Source organism: Carassius gibelio, chromosome B22 (assembly GCF_023724105.1).
Source record: "Carassius gibelio isolate Cgi1373 ecotype wild population from Czech Republic chromosome B22, carGib1.2-hapl.c, whole genome shotgun sequence".
Lineage (NCBI taxonomy): Eukaryota > Metazoa > Chordata > Actinopteri > Cypriniformes > Cyprinidae > Carassius > Carassius gibelio.
This window is the reverse complement of record NC_068417.1, coordinates 34506396-34520939: the sequence shown is the minus strand read 5'-3', so window position 1 is coordinate 34520939 and position 14544 is coordinate 34506396. Positions and strand designations below refer to the sequence as shown.

The window sequence follows — 14544 nt, the reverse complement described above, 5'->3', positions numbered from 1 at the left end:
AAAAATCGGTACAGACTATCTTTCTCTTATAAATATAATAAAAATAAAAACTTTTTGGAGTTATGAAGGGTGCAGTACTACTCTATAGGTACTCAAGATTAAAAGGATATTGAGTGAAAACGAGCATTTCACCCCCCCTTTAAAGACAGACAGAACCTTGAATCTGTAGTCCAAATCTATGCGCGATCCAGACCCCGGATCAGCGGGTGGCGGTAATGCACCTTTACGCTGGTTTGCCAAAACCGCCATAAAACACTAGTAGAAGAAGACGGAACTACATCATGCCGTCGTTTAACAAAACTTTAGCAGCGAAACTGCTTTTAAATGCAACGCTTTGGATGCCAACTGCCGTAAAATCCAATGAAGAAAAAGAAGAACCTGTTTTTAGCGTCTTCGCCTGGAAATGTATTGGTCTGCGCCGCTAGAGGAAGCGGCCTCAAACTGCCACTCGGCCGGAACGCCGTGGTGAAAGACTGAGCCGCGGTGAAAACTGTTCAGCCCAGGCTGGAGTTTGTACCCAGATCTTCAGAGAGGAGTCTGGACTGCAGCTGGGGAAGGTGTTCAGCTTTGTTCATCTGAGTATTCAGGAGTTTCTTGCTGCTCTATTCAAGCTGCTGTCCTTTTCTGAACTAAACACAGGACTGAAGAATGTGTTCTGGTCACCAATTATCAGTTTACTGAAGAGAGAAGTGGACAAGGCCTTACAGAGTGAGAACGGACACTGGGATCTTTTCCTCCGGTTCCTTCTCGGTCTCTCTCTAGAGTCTAATCAGACTCTCTTACAAGGCGTCCTGAGAAAGACAGTAAGCAGCTCTGATATCAATCAGGAAACAGCTGAATACATCAAACAGAAGATCAGGGAGAATCCCTCTCCAGAGAAATCCATCAATCTGTTCCACTGTCTGAATGAACTGAATGATCGTTCACTAGAGCAGGAAGTACAAACATACCTGAACAGAACAGGTAACCATCGTCTCTATAGAGTCTCTCTGTCAGCTGCTCAGTGGTCGGCTCTGGTGTTTGTGCTGTTGAACTCAGAAGAAGATCTGGATGAGTTTATACTAGGTAAATATGATCCATCAGAAGAATGTCTTCTGAGGCTGCTGCCAGTGATCAAAGCATCTAGAAAGATTAAGTGAGTATTTTACAGTGTCTTTGTTTTATTGACTTTATTTTATACATTAGGTCTGTGTTTCTCTTCACTGTTTCTGTATATTTTGAGCTCTTTCTTATCACAGATCGCTCTACTAATGATCTGATGAGTTGAATCAAGTGTGTTTGATAAGAGAGATTCATCTAAACTCTGCAAAGTTGAGGTTTGTTCAGGAACAGGGTTGTGTCTCTAATTTTACAAATATTGGATTGAGATCATCATCAGTCACTTAAAACTTGCATTCAGGTTTGGTGTAATAAGTGAAAATAATTCAATGTCAATCTAATAATTCATAAGTATAATAATCCAGTTCTATTAAATTATTAGAGAATGTTTCTTAGTAAAACTGAGGAAAAAGGAAAAGATATTTAGTCTTAGACACTCGAGGAACAACAGATGCATGTAATCATGTGACAGTCATTTATGGTAATAACATTTTAATCTTTATTTTTTTATTTTTCTCTCCAGAAAGTTTAAACATCTTTTTAAACAAGAAAATTATGTTGATTTAAGAGAATCAGGGCCAATATCTTTGTCAGTTTATGTTATATTTGATTTAATCACACCGACACAGGAGGTAATTACTCAACTCAATGCATTATGAAACAACCCAAACAACACTTGTGTAGACGTGTGACGTGTGCAGACATAACAGTTTACACTAAATACATCACATTTACTTATTCACATACTACAATTCATGCATTCATCAGCTTCCAAATAGGAGTAAATGTAGGCTCCTCTGGTTTATTCTGTCTTTGTCTACAGACAGCATGGTCTGCTGACCTTCTTGTCATCACACACTTCTTAACAAACTGAGTTGTGTTACACATCTCTAGTGGTGGACCCACTAACTTTACCAACATCAAACAGGACACACTGACAATCTTCAGCTGATTTCTCAGTGGTGTAACAATAATATTCATCTCTGAAAATCCCCTTTCACATTCAGCTTTGCTCACAGCCAGTGTATCTACTGTGTGTTTTAATTTCAGAAGACCCTCTTTAATTGCCATGTTTGGGTTTTCCTTGTAGTCCCTGAAACCTTGTTTGACACTACAGTAGTTCATTGCCATTCTATCACACAGCTGCCTCAATTATTGTTCTCCATACAGCTGTGGCACTGGAGAGGGCCAGGTGTCAGGTGACAACACATTTATTTGATCAAAAAGCTCCCGCTCATGCTCTGGGACCATCCTGGACTGCATGCTAAAACTGAGTGCATGAAAAAACTTTTCCTGATTTTTATGATTAAACCATGTTAAGCTTTTTCCTCACAACAGGCTTTAATGAAGCAGACACGTGATGTCAGATAACATTGTAACAATGTCGAATTGTAAGACGTTACAGAGACGACCTTCTGACTAATGTTTGTGTAATGCTAGATAGGCCTATATATAACCACCATTTAGCATTTCATGTTTTGAGGTTTATTTTGAATTAGTCAGATGTTAGATAATTACCCTATTTTCTGGACTATAAATCACACTTTTTTTCATAATGGTCCTGCGACTTATTTATCAAAATTAATTTGACATGAACCAAGAGAAATGAACTAAGAGACCTGAACCAAGAGAAAACATTAGCGTCTACAGCCGCGAGAGGGCGCTCTATGCTGCTCAGTGCTCCTGTAGTCTACACTGAAAACATAGAGCGCCCTCTCGAGGCTGTAGACGGTAATGTTTTCTCTTGGTTCTAAATAAATGCGACTTATAGTCCAATGCGACTTATATATGGATTTTCCTCATCATGACGTATTTTTGGACTGATGCGACTTATACTCAGGTGCGACTTATAGTCCGAAAAATACAGTATATACTTTTCAAATATTTTATTTTTAAATATCAAATTGGTGTAAAAACAATCTGAACATTTTAGTAACTAATCAGGATTGTATTAGGTTTAAAAACAACAATTTATATTGTTTACATGGTGCAATTTCTGATAAGTTACTTTTTTATTGCTTGACACATTTTATGATTTCAATTCAGTTCAGTGCTTGTGATTTGATTCAATATTGACTAATTTGGATGAATATTAGGTAGGCTACACAAGAAAGGCATTCATTTTTCTCAAGACAAAAAAAAAACATATAATGTGTTTTTTATATATATTATAATAACAACTGTGTTTAACATTGTTCATTAGCTAGAGATCATCCGTTCACGTGCCACTATAGGGATCTGTCATGTCATGTTAACAAGCGCCAAAACTGTATTTATTGCTTGAATTTCTAAATAAAATTGACAGAATCTGAGAGATGAGATTATTTTTATAACATAAGTATCCTGCCTTGTCTTGTCTGTTGGTCTCGAGTCCTCTTCTCTTTGTGATTTTACTGTGCGTGAGAAAATTGATGTGTGGCGTCACGTGAGTTTGGCAGCTATGGCCTTAGCAGACAAATAAAATGAAAAACTAAACCGTGCGAGCGAAGCTACATTAGTCACATTAGAAAATGAAGTTGTAGGTTGTGTTTGAATAATTACTTGTCTTATTTATCTGAGGTAAATTAAACCAAATACTAAAGAATTAGACAGCACAATGAGCCCATCATTATGACGTCTGATAAATCATGTAGTCTGGGTGTCTCTGTGTAGTCTTGATAATTATTCAGTCTCATATGTCATGTATTTACCAGGAGATTAAAAATAATTCAAGTGGAATAACAATATTTGGTGCTGAAGGAGGTGGAGCTGAGCATTATTATTATTATATTATAATAATAAATGTTCCTCCTAACTTCAGGCCTTATTCTCCTGTCAGATATAACTGTGATGTTCTGCAAAACAACAAACTTTAAAACCCTTTTTTTTTCTTCCTGGTGAAGATCAGATGGTCAGATCTGTTTTCTCTCAGGTACATCTCAATGTGAGCTTCACAGTGAACATTACTACATCTCTCTCCTCAACGAGTCCATATCAACAACACAAATATATCTAGGTTTCATGTCCACCTACACGTGGAGATCAGATATTAACCATTATCTATCCTGAAACATTGAATGGTAAAATCAAGACAAATCCTTTAGATATGTATAAAGAAAAAGGTGCTGGTTTCTCATTTTTATTCTTTCAGTATTAAATCAGGAAAACAAATGATCACAATGTACTCGGTCTGTAGAGCTCCACTACAAGCAGACTGAATACAAATAAAATACTACATCTTCTTCAGTAGTTAATGTTAAGACTCCAGTAATTTGGGAATATTTATGGGGATATTTGAGCCCGGTTGTTGAGTTAAATCTGAAGTAATTTCAGTTTGAGTGTGAAGTCTATTAAAATGAGACTCTGAGTCACTTTATGTGTCTGGTTTCACAATTGATATCTATAAATATATATTACATCTGTGTTTTTCATCAGTAATATTGGACTCATGAGTCAAGCTCTAATAACTCATTTTTAATCTTCTGTATATTCTCTGCAGTCTCTGCGGTTGTCGTATTACACAGAAATGCTGTGCTGCTCTGAGTTCAGCTCTGAGATCAAACCACTCACACCTGACAGAACTGGATCTGAGCTGTAATACACCAGGAGACTCAGGAGTGAAGCTGCTCTCTGCTCTACTGGAGGATCCACACTGTAAACTGAAGAAACTACAGTGAGTCTCATCACATCTCAGTAACTGTAAGGTTTGGAGTAAAAAGTAAAAACTCAGATGTGTTTTCTGTAGAAGTGGTTTTGTTTGCTGCCCTTTCACCCTCAGCTCAGACCCTTTAAACTATCAAGCATCCTTCTGAAAGAAAACAAATATAATAATAATAATAATGTGTGTGTGTATAAATATATATATATATATATATATATATATGTATATATATATATATATATATATATATATATATATATATATATATATATATATATATATATATATGTTTTCTTAATCAGATGAATGGGAAAATAACACAGTGAGGTTTTTATTTTTAATTTTTGTCAAATAAAAACAGTCACTCACACAAAGAACTGAATGAGCCAAAGACTGAACTTTTTTTGTGACACTCAGCCAGTGACTCTCACTCTCTCTCTCTCTCTCTCTCTCTCTCTCACACACACACAGTCTCTCTCTCTCGCTCTCTCTCTCTCTCTCACACACACACACACAGACTCTCACTTTGTCACACACACACACATGTTTTTGTTAGTTTGTCCTGTCTTTAGTTATATTCCTGCCATCAGTTTCACCAGGGATAAACTGCTGAACATTCGGCAGAACGCACCACAAGATGTTTTTCCGGATTTCAATTATTCAGACGTTTTAGTGAATGTTGTTATCGGAGGAGCGGCGGCGCTGATCAAGCGCTTCAGGACGCGCAGACGGGGGAAGCGAGCGGGAGCGCTCGTCAGACTCAGGAAGAGCAGATTTCGAATGCCGTTGCCTAGCATCCATCTTGCAAATCTCCGCTCTCTACACAACAAAACGGACGAACTCCTTTTGCTTTCTCAGACAAATAAGGATTTCGCACACTCTGCTGCTCTGTGTTTCACGGAAACCTGGCTGAATGACACCATACCGGACAGCGCGCTCCATCTGCCGGACTTTCAGCTGTTTAGAGCGGACCGAGACGCAGAATCAACGGCGAAATCACGCGGCGGCGGGAAATGCTTTTACATCAATGAACGGTGGTGTACAGATGTAACTGTGTTAAAGAAGACGTGCTGCTCAAATCTCGAAACACTCTTCATTAACTGCAAGCCGTTCTATTCGCCGTGGGAGTTTCACTCGTTCATTCTGGTCAGTGTTTACATCCCTCCGCAAGCGCATGTGAGCTCAGCTTTACAGAAACTCATTGATCAGATCACAGAGACAGAACAACATCACCCGGACTCTGTTTTAATAATTCTCGGGGACTTTAATAAAGCCAATCTCTCCCGTGAACTGCCAAAATACAGACAGTATGTTACATGTCCCACAAGAGACAGTAATATATTGGATCATTGTTACACCACAATAAAGGATGCATATCACTCTGTTCCTCGAGCAGCTTTGGGACGTTCTGATCACCTTCTGGTTCATCTTATACCGTCCTACAGGCAGAAACTAAAATCAGCTAAACCTGTATCAAGGACTGTAAAAAGATGGACTTATGAAGCAGAGCAGGATTTACAATCTTGTTTTGACCTCACTGATTGGAGTGTTTTTGAAGCTGCTACCACCGATCTGGATGAACTCACAGAGACCGTAATCTCATATATCAGTTTCTGTGAGGATGTGTGTATTCCTACAAAGACTCAACTAATTTACAATAATGACAAACCGTGGTTTCCTGCAAAACTCAGACAACTCCGTCAGGCCAAAGAAGATGCTTACGTAAAGGGGGACAATGTTTTGTATAAACAGGCTAAATACACATTGGAAAAGGAGATCAAAGTGGCAAAGAGGAATTATTCTGAAAAAATAAGGACTCAGTTCACTTCCAACGACTCCGCATCAGTGTGGAAAAGTCTAAAGAAGATAACCAATTACAAGACACCACCCCCCCAGCACTGTAGAGAATCAATGACTGGCAGACGATCTGAACGAGTTTTACTGCAGGTTTGAAAGAACACCAATCACCTGCCCTGAACGCCTCCCCACACAACCATTCACACCATTCACAACTCCTGCAACCAGCCCCAAATGCCTCTCCAAACAAACGTTCACACCATTAACAGCTCCTGCAACCCATCCTGAACACCTCTCCAATCAAGCACTCTCACCATTCACACCTCCTGCATCCCCCCTCTCAGGTGGGGCACCTGCAATTCAGATCAGTGAGGATGCGGTGCGCCAGGTCTTTTGGAAGCAGAAAAGGGAAAAAGCACCAGGCCCAGATTGTGTTACACCAGCCTGTCTGAAATCCTGTGCTGACCAGCTGGCCCCCATCTTCACACAGATCTTCAACAGATCGCTGGAGCTGTGCAAAGTCCCTTCATGCTTCAAACGTTCCACCATCATCCCCATCCCTAAGAAATCCAAAATTGCAGGACTAAATGACTACAGGCCTGTGGCTCTAACATCTGTAGTGATGAAGTCATTTGAAAAACTGGTGCTGGGCCACCTGAAGGACATCACTGGGCCCTTGCTGGATCCTCTTCAGTTTGCCTACAGAGCAAACAGGTCTGTGGACGATGCAGTAAACATTGGACTGCATTATGTTCTGCAACACCTAGACAGACCGGGGACTTATGTGAGGATCCTGTTTGTGGACTTCAGCTCGGCCTTCAACACGATCATCCCAAACCTCCTCCTGCCCAAACTAAATCAGCTCTCCATGCCCACCTCTGTCTGTCAGTGGATCAACAGCTTCCTGACAGACAGGCAGCAGCTAGTGAGGCTGGGAAAATACACATCCGGCACCCGTACAATCAGCACCGGAGCTCCCCAGGGCTGTGTTCTCTCCCCACTGCTCTTCTCACTGTACACTAACGATTGCACATGTAAGGACCCCTCTGTCAAGCTCCTGAAGTTTGCAGACGACACCACACTCATCGGCCTCATTCAGGACGGTGACGAGTCTCCTTACAGACAGGAGGTAAAAGAGCTGGCTGTCTGGTGCACTCTCAACAACCTGGAGCTTAACACCCTCAAAACAGTGGAGATGATGGTGGACTTCAGTAGAAACCCCCCCTGCACTCCCCCCACTCACCATCATGAACAGCACTGTGACTGCAGTGGAGTCATTCAGGTTCCTGGGAACCACCATCTCTCAGGACCTGAAGTGGGACATTCACATTGACTCCATTGTGAAAAAGGCCCAGCAAAGGTTGTACTTCCTCCGCCAGCTGAGGAAGTTTAACCTGCCACAGGAGCTGCTGAAACAGTTCTACTCCACCATCATCGAATCCATCCTCTGCATATCAGTAACTGTCTGGTTCAGCTCAGCTTCTAAATCTGACCTCAGAAGACTACAGAGGGTAGTCCGGACTGCTGAGAAAATCATCGGTTCAACTCTTCCATCTATTCAAGAACTGTACTTATCCAGAGTGAGAAAAAGGGCTTGTTAAAATCACCTTGGACCCCTCACATCCAGCACACTCCCTCTTTGAACTGTTGCCATCTGGTCGACGCTACAGAGCACTGAGCACTAGAACAACCAGACACAGGACCAGTTTCTTCCCTGAGGCAATCCATCTTATGAACAGCTGATAATAACGGCGAACACACTACACTTTATATTTATATACACATACACTTTATTTATATAACACACATACTTAGTATACACTTAAACTTTGCACATAATATATATGTACATACATAACTGCATTTTGTAATATACCTGAATACAATTGTCATTTGTATATTGTCATTCACTATCTACTTATTTGTATTTTTTTATTCTTTTATTATGTGTTTTATGTTCTGTCGCTGTCATTCTGTTGTACTGCAGAGCTTCTGTCACGAAAACAAATCCCTCGTATGTGTAAACATACCTGGCAATAAAGCTCATTCTGATTCTGATTCTGATTCACTCACACACACACACACACTCACACACACTCTCACACACACACTCTCTCTCTCTTTCTCTCTCTCACACACACACACACTCACTCATTCTCTCTCTCTCTCCCTCTATTGGAGTGGATGCTGGGAACGAGTGCGTGTGTGAGAGACACATGTGTGAGAACGTCTGGCATTTTTCAGTTTCCTTTAAGTTGTATAATTGCTTTTTCGTTTTATTTATTTATTATTATTTTTTTCCATTTTTTTTCACCTTTCAAAACACTTTTTTTAGGGAAGGTTTTATTGTTATTTTGCGTGGGGTGCGAGTGTGAGGCAACATGACGTCCACCCCCATGGGGGTAGCGTCGCCTTTCACCCTCCGGAATGGTTTCAGGTGTACACCGGAGGCGAACACGTCTATTGAGGATGTTCAAGATTCGGCAAAATTGCTGGTGCTGTAAAAGAAATTTCGTTGGGTTGTTAGAACGCTGCACTGAAACATGTGCTATCTTTTAGAAGACATGTTTACATGTCTCCCGATAAAATGCCTGATGTGTCGTTCCGGGTATCTCATGGAGAAGGCTCATATATGCTGTATGCTAGTACGGAGACTTTACGGTGCTTTGAGTGCGGGGATTTTGGTCACAAACTGTTCACTTGTCCGCACAAAGCGCGTAATCATGAAGAGGAAGGCTCGTCTGAAGGCCCAGTAAATAGGCCACAGATTGCGACGGAGAATACACCACTACAATTTGAAAAGGCAGATACTATCACTGAGGAAAGGCAAAGTGCTTCTGATAGTATTGTGAATAATGCTGAGCTTCCAAATTATAGCGATGTTGTTAGTAAGGGAGATGTTTGTGGTGATCCAGAAAAAATGATCCAGGAAAATGAGAAGCATGATGGGCAAAGTGAAGAATTTGATGATTTGTCAGAAACAACAGTAGAAAGCTGTAGAGATGATGATTCATGTGCTGACTTTGATGTGGCTAATTGTGGGAGTGATTTGTATTCAGTTGAGCAGATTAATGCATTCTTGGACGAGACAAAGGGTAAAAAAGTTGAAACTGGTAAGTTTTTTCCAGATTTAGATAAATTTGTGTTATCTCTTAAGAAAGTTAGACAAGAATGTAGCCTAAAAAAAAAAAAAAGCAGAAAAGGTTTAGGTTAAAAAAAATACTTAACCGCAATTAGGCAAGGAGCAAAACCGGTCAGGGTGAAACGCCGGGCAGTGAAGTGTAGACTGAAATAAGTGCACAATGGGTCTCAGTCTTTGGTTTGGTTTTCTTCTCATACTACTGTTTTTTTCCTTTTCCTATCTTATTATGGATGTCCTAAGAGTGGGGTCTCTTAATGTAAATGGGATTAGGGATAGAAATAAATGGTTATTACTAAAAGAAAGTATAAAACTAAAAGAGATTAGTGTGATGTTTCTACAAGAAACACACAGCGATGTAAATAATGAGGTAGATTGGGGTTTGTGGTCTGATGGTAAATTTGTACTTAGTCATGGAACAAATTTAAGTGCAGGTGTGGCAATCTTGTTTTCTGCTGATTTAAATGTAAGAATTTTATCTATTAATGAATTAGAAAATGGGCGGCTTCTTTTAATTAAAGCTAAAATAAAAGAGATAAGTTTTGTCTTTGTTAATATTTATGCACCAAATATTGGTAATGACAGAATTAAGCTTTTTGAGATGCTAAAAAACACACTTGTATCCCTTTCACAAGAGGATTTTTTAATAATTGGTGGAGACTTTAATTGCACCCTTGACTTTGTTATTGATAGGAATGGAGAAGAACCACATCCTGCTTCTGCTAAGTTTTAAAAGAAATGACTACTCAGTTAGGGTTAGTAGATGTGTGGAGAGAAAAAAATAAAAATGTTAGGCAATATAGTTGGATTAAAGCAGCAGTAGGTAGAATTAGTGCAGCAGGTTTAGATCGATTTTATTTACATAATAATCAGTGCAATAGAGTAATAGGGGCTTATATCACACCATGTATTATCTCTGATCATCAGCTTATTACTGTGAATGTTATTTTATCAGAAACAAAACCACAGTTCTTTTATTGGCGTTTTGATATTAAATTAATTCAAGATGTACATTTTTATGAGAATTTTAAATTGTTTTGGAATTGTTGGGTTGAGGCAAAAAATGGTTATGATAATCTTCTTCAGTGGTGGGAGATAGGAAAAACTCAGATTAAGCTTTTCTGTCAACAATTTGTGGCACACACTTCCTGTAAAATTAAATCTGAAATAAAAAAAATTGGAGAATGATATTTCAAAGATTCAGAATATGTTAATTGATCAAAATGTTATGAATCTAAGAGAAGATCTTAGTCAGAGGAGACAAGAATTAAGTAATATGTTAAACAAAAGAGTTAAAAGTGCTCTTTTTAGTTCACATTTTGTATCCTTACAGGATATGGATGCTCCTACAAAATATTTTTTCAACTTGAATAAGAAGTGTAATCATACTACTAATTATATGCATGCATTACGTACACCAGATGGAAATCTGACCTCAGATCCTTTGGAAATGAGGAGACTGGCTGTTGATTTCTATGTGGACTTATATGCTAAAGAATGCACCGGAAACGTTGTTGCAGATGAACTTTTTAATAACTTACCTACGCTGGATGAAGGAAATGCAAAGAACTTAGACTCTGATCTGACGTTTGAGGAACTTACAAAGGCAGTGAATCAACTCTCATCTGGTCGTGCACCAGGAATCGATGGAATTCCAGCAGAATTTTACAAAACTTTTTGGGGGATAATTGGAAGAGACTTTTTACAAGTTTTACAGGAAAGTTACAGAGCAAAGGTTCTACCGAAAAGTTGTCAACGAGCAGTGCTCTCTCTGATTCCAAAGAAGGGTGATCTTTGTTTGCTATGTTGTTATTATGTTCTGATTATAAAATTTTATCAAAGTGTTTGGCAAACAGACTTAAATGTGTTCTTGATGTGTTAATACAGAAAGACCAAACATATTGTATACCCAAAAGGTCTATTTATGATAATTTGTTTTTAATGAGAGATATTATGGATTATGCAAGAATATACAATGTTGATTTTGGTGTGCTTTCTCTAGATCAGGAGAAAGCTTTTGATCGTGTGGACCATAATTACCTTTTCAAGGTTCTTGAGTGTTATGGGTTTGGAGAACATTTTTTATCATGGATTAGAATATTATATACTGACGCTGTAAGTATGGTTAAAATTGAAGGAGGTTTAAGTGTACCAATTCTAATGAAAAGAGGGATAAGACAAGGGTGCCCTATGTCTGGTCAGCTGTATGCTTTGGCAATAAACTAAATAACTAAATTAACAGGTATATTAGTAAGTGAGAAGCCAGATTAAGCTCTCAGCCTATGCAGATGATATAACTGTTATGGTCAGAAATAAATATGATGTTCAAGTTTTAAAGGAAGCTTTAAAGATTTATGAAGGGGCTTCATCAGCCAAACTAAATTGGGAAAAAACAGAGGCTTTATGGTGTGGCTCTGAAAGAAGCCCTTTACCTGAACTCCCGGAAAATGTAAAGTGGGGGAAGACAGGTATTAAATTCGTAGGAGTATATCTTGGAAAAGAGGAATATAGGATGAAAAAGTTGATGCTAAGTTGTCTAAATGGAAATGGCTGCTACCCCAGTTATCCTATAGGGGAAGAGTCCTGATAGCTAATAATCTTATTGCTTCCATCCTTTGGCATAAGTTGATGGTTTTGGAGAAACATAATTGAAGACATTCAAAAGAATCTTGTTAAGTTTTTCTGGTCAGGACAGCACTGGCTAAAAGCTGCCATCCTCTATCTTCCAGTTCATGAGGGAGGACAAGGACTAATTGACATTTTTTCTAGGATTGCTGTTTTCCGTTTGCAAGTAGCCCAGCGTCTTTTGTAATATCAGCATCAGCAGTGGATGGATGTTGCATGTGCTCTGCTGCGGAAAAACAGAAGAATGGGTCTGGATAAGCAATTATTTGTCATGTCCCTTGAAGGAATAGTTTCAGAAGGATTGACAATATTCTGTCAGGGTGTGTTGCAAGCTTGGCAGACGTTATCCTTTTCAAGAGAATGGGATGAATCCAATCACTGGGTATATGAAGAGCCTCTGTTTTTTAATCCACTTATCTCAGTTGAGTTGCTGTGTTCTGCCACTGTTAGGTCGGCAATGTTGAAGGCAGGAGTCTCCAAAATATGCCATCTTCGAAGGGGACTGAACTGGATACCTGCAGAGGTTTTGACACGTATGCTGGGATTCAGGTCTGAACGCATAATTGAGAAGTTGTTACATGATCTTGAGGAGGTCTTCCCTGCTCCAATAAGGGATTTTATGAAAGTTTCTCATGTGGAGAATTGTAATGATGGAGGGAAAGCTTGGTTTCCTGAATTGCATGTATCCATAAAAAAAGAAGACTGGCAAGAAGATGACAGAAAATTACTGTCCTTGGACACACCAGAACTGAATCATTTTAGTATTTTGAACAGACAAACACTTTACAGAGCATGTGTGAAAACCATTAATTATCAACATCTCAAAAATGTAAGAGATACTAAATGGACAACAGTGTTTGAATCAGGCTCTTCCCCGAAAGGTAGTTGGCGGTCCCTGTACAAAAGACCCATTGAAAAGAGGGTGGGTGATCTTCAGTGGAGAGTTGTACATGGGATTTTAGCTACAAACAGACACAAAGCACTCCTTAATGTTTCAGATGATGAGGGTTGTCCTTTTTGTGGGGTGTCTGAAACTGTTTTCCATATTTTTATTGAATGTCCACGTTTGGATCAAATTTTGGGCTTAATGGAAAGCTGGAGTGTACAGTTTACAGGAAATTTTAATCAAGAATTGTTTATTTTTGGTCCTAAATATTTAAAACAAAAAAAAATCTAAAGTTGTTTTATTAAATTTCTTATATGGTGCAGCAAAGTTGGCAATCTGGTGTACAAGGAAAAATAAAGTAGAAGGGAGGGAAAATGTGGATGCTGTTCTGATGATGAGAAGGTTTATAAAGAAAAGATTAATTATGGAATATGCTTTTTATAGCCTCATTAATAATGTCAATTTTTTTTTCATGTGTGGGGTGTTGATGGTTTTTTATGTGAAGCTGATGATCAGGGAGATTTAGTGTTTAATTTTTGAGTGTTTAAGGTTTTTATATATTTTTTATTCTTTAAATCTTTATTTATTATTATTATTATTATTATTATTTGTATGTGAAAATTGTAAATATATGTATGTTTGAAGGTTTTTGAATTTAAAAAAAAAATAGGTCTTTTGTTTTATTGAATTATTAAAGAAGACCTCAAAAGTAAAAAAAAAAGTCTCTCACACACACACACACACACACACTCACTCACTCACTCACTCACTCACTCACTCTCTCTCACACACACAGACACTCACACACTCTCTCTCTATCTCTATCTCACACACAGACTCCCACTTTGTCTCACACACACACACACACAGACACACTCACACACACTCTCACATACACACACACACTCTCTCTCTCTCCCTCTCTCATACACACACACACACACACTCTCACACACACACACACACACACACACACACTCTCTCTTTCTCTCTCTCTCTCACACACACACACACACTCACTCACTCACTCTCTCTCACTAGCTCTCTCTCACACACACACAGACACACTCACACACTCTATCTCTATCTCACACACACACACACACACACAGACTCTCACTTTGTCACACACACACACACACAGACACACACACACTCTCACATACACACACACACACTCTCTTTTTCTCTCTCTCTCTCTCATACACTCACACACACACACTCACTCACTCACTCTCTCTCACTCTCACACACACACACACACACACACAGACTCTCTCTTTGTCACACACACACACGTTTGTTTTTGTGAAAAGTGGGGACATCCCATAGGTGTAATGGTTTTTATAATGTAGAAAC

General features: G+C 39.0%; 1 protein-coding gene and 1 long non-coding RNA gene across 3 annotated transcripts in view; one reads left to right on the top strand and one right to left on the bottom strand.

The window, feature by feature from the left end:
- Window positions 1–4767, bottom strand: part of LOC127987369 (uncharacterized) — a 160109-nt gene extending 155342 nt beyond the window's left edge. The window contains exon 1 of the long non-coding RNA XR_008161176.1: window positions 4650–4767. This is a non-coding gene — a long non-coding RNA (uncharacterized LOC127987369). The remainder of the gene's footprint in view (window positions 1–4649) is intronic.
- The window catches only part of LOC127987351 (NACHT, LRR and PYD domains-containing protein 12-like), a 795441-nt gene that overhangs the window by 483981 nt on the left and 296916 nt on the right, over window positions 1–14544 (top strand). The window contains exon 16 of one of the 2 annotated variants that reach the window (XM_052589640.1): window positions 4650–4750. The exons of the other annotated variant lie outside the window; for it this stretch is intronic. Coding sequence (XP_052445600.1) covers window positions 4650–4750 — 101 coding nt within the window. The remainder of the gene's footprint in view (window positions 1–4649; window positions 4751–14544) is intronic. 2 annotated transcript variants of the gene reach the window in all.